The 1,581-nt window shown below is 28.2% G+C and overlaps 1 protein-coding gene across 1 annotated transcript in view; it reads left to right on the plus strand.

Annotated features, from left to right (window-relative positions):
• Nucleotides 1-779, plus strand: part of LOC105448021 (dynein heavy chain 12, axonemal-like) — a 61,795-nt gene extending 61,016 nt beyond the window's left edge. Inside the window, exon 11 of the mRNA XM_011686380.1 lies at nt 564-779. Coding sequence (XP_011684682.1) covers nt 564-779 — 216 coding nt within the window. The remainder of the gene's footprint in view (nt 1-563) is intronic.
• The last annotated feature ends 802 nt before the right edge of the window (nt 780-1,581 follow it).

Raw genomic sequence — 1,581 nt, forward strand, 5'->3', positions numbered from 1 at the left:
TTAATAAACCGCTTAACCGTCCAAAAGTATGCAGCAAAAGTTTAATGTCATTGTCTTTCCCAATATTTTTAAGTTTCATAAAACAGGCTTAAAGTGACTATTTTGACCAATGGGATCAAAGTGAAGCAGAAACTTGGCGTGCTCGTTTTTTATACACATCTCAATTAAATTATTAATGCAATTCGGGTTAAATGTTAATTGTTAAATGTTAATGCAATGTTAATGCATGTGATTATGTTTTTTTCTCATTAATTAAAGTATTATAATTTTTTTATATGTAAAATTTTACTTTATTGATGTAAGCTTAGGGATCACAGTGGAATATATGAGTAAAAGAGTACTGAGTATACTGAATATATATATTTGGAAACAGAATTCTCTTTTATACACAGTACAACGGGGCGTAACGAGAGAGTCAAGAACAAACGAAGAAAACGACTCAGCATTAATCGCGATACAAATATGGCTCCTTCGACTATCGATTACCTAGATATAGAACAAAACGCTTTAATTTCAAATTTACTAATTCCAACATTTATTAACGATAAAACTGTTTTTCACAGATAGGATTATTAGAAAATATGGAACAGGCAAATATACTGATGGAGACGATCAATGCAGGTGTATTGAATTATCTTGAGAAGAAGAGATTATTTTTCCCACGTTTTTTCTTTCTTAGTAATGACGATATGCTCGAGATTCTTTCTGAAACTAAAGAGCCACTTCGTGTTCAACCACATTTGAAAAAATGCTTTGAGGGAATTTATAGACTAGGGTAATCCATCCAACAATAATTACATATTTTTTAATTATACAGATATTTTATCTGTTGTTATTTATTACACTTTTCGTAATTTTATAGTAATACTTATTTAATTTTAATATTTATGTTCTTATTATATTACCTACTATTATATTATAACTGTTTTATATCTTATATATATCTTATATCTTATTATTTTATTATCATAAATTGGCGAATAATTTTATGCAGTTTGTTTTATCTATAAATAAAAACAATTCATTTGTAGACAACAATAACTTTAATTAATCCTAGAACTGAAATATTTATTTTTGCTTTTTAATCGAAAAACGGGTACAAATGTATTCTTTATTATAGCGTAAAATGTTTTATATGTATATTAGAAGGTTCAAAAATATATCAATCTCTTTGTCTTTTAATAACGAAGAGAATAATATTAATTGAATTCAATTTTCATAATCAGAAGTTATTAAAAAACCAGTTTAAATGAAGAAAGTGCCGAAAAATGATGTTTTTCATACAAAAGTAGTTAACTTTTTTATAATTTCAAAATTTCAAATGCGGTTTAAAGAAAACATATTGGGCTACAAGAATAAAAACGTTGCAGTGAACCATTACCGAATTTATGACCTTGAATTTGGAATAAACCGGGCAAGAGAAGCTCAGAGAGTGAAGTTTACCCTTACAATTTACACAAGAAATATCCGTACTGGAACATGTGTTATAGTCGTGATCGCCTCCATAGTTTGCACAAATTGTTGTACCTCGACAAAAACCCGAGGAATGTCCCCATCGTAAACAGTTCGAACATTTCCTAA

This window comes from Wasmannia auropunctata, unplaced genomic scaffold, assembly GCF_000956235.1.
Source record: "Wasmannia auropunctata unplaced genomic scaffold, wasmannia.A_1.0 LD336090.1, whole genome shotgun sequence".
In the NCBI taxonomy this organism is placed as follows: Eukaryota; Metazoa; Arthropoda; class Insecta; order Hymenoptera; family Formicidae; genus Wasmannia; species Wasmannia auropunctata.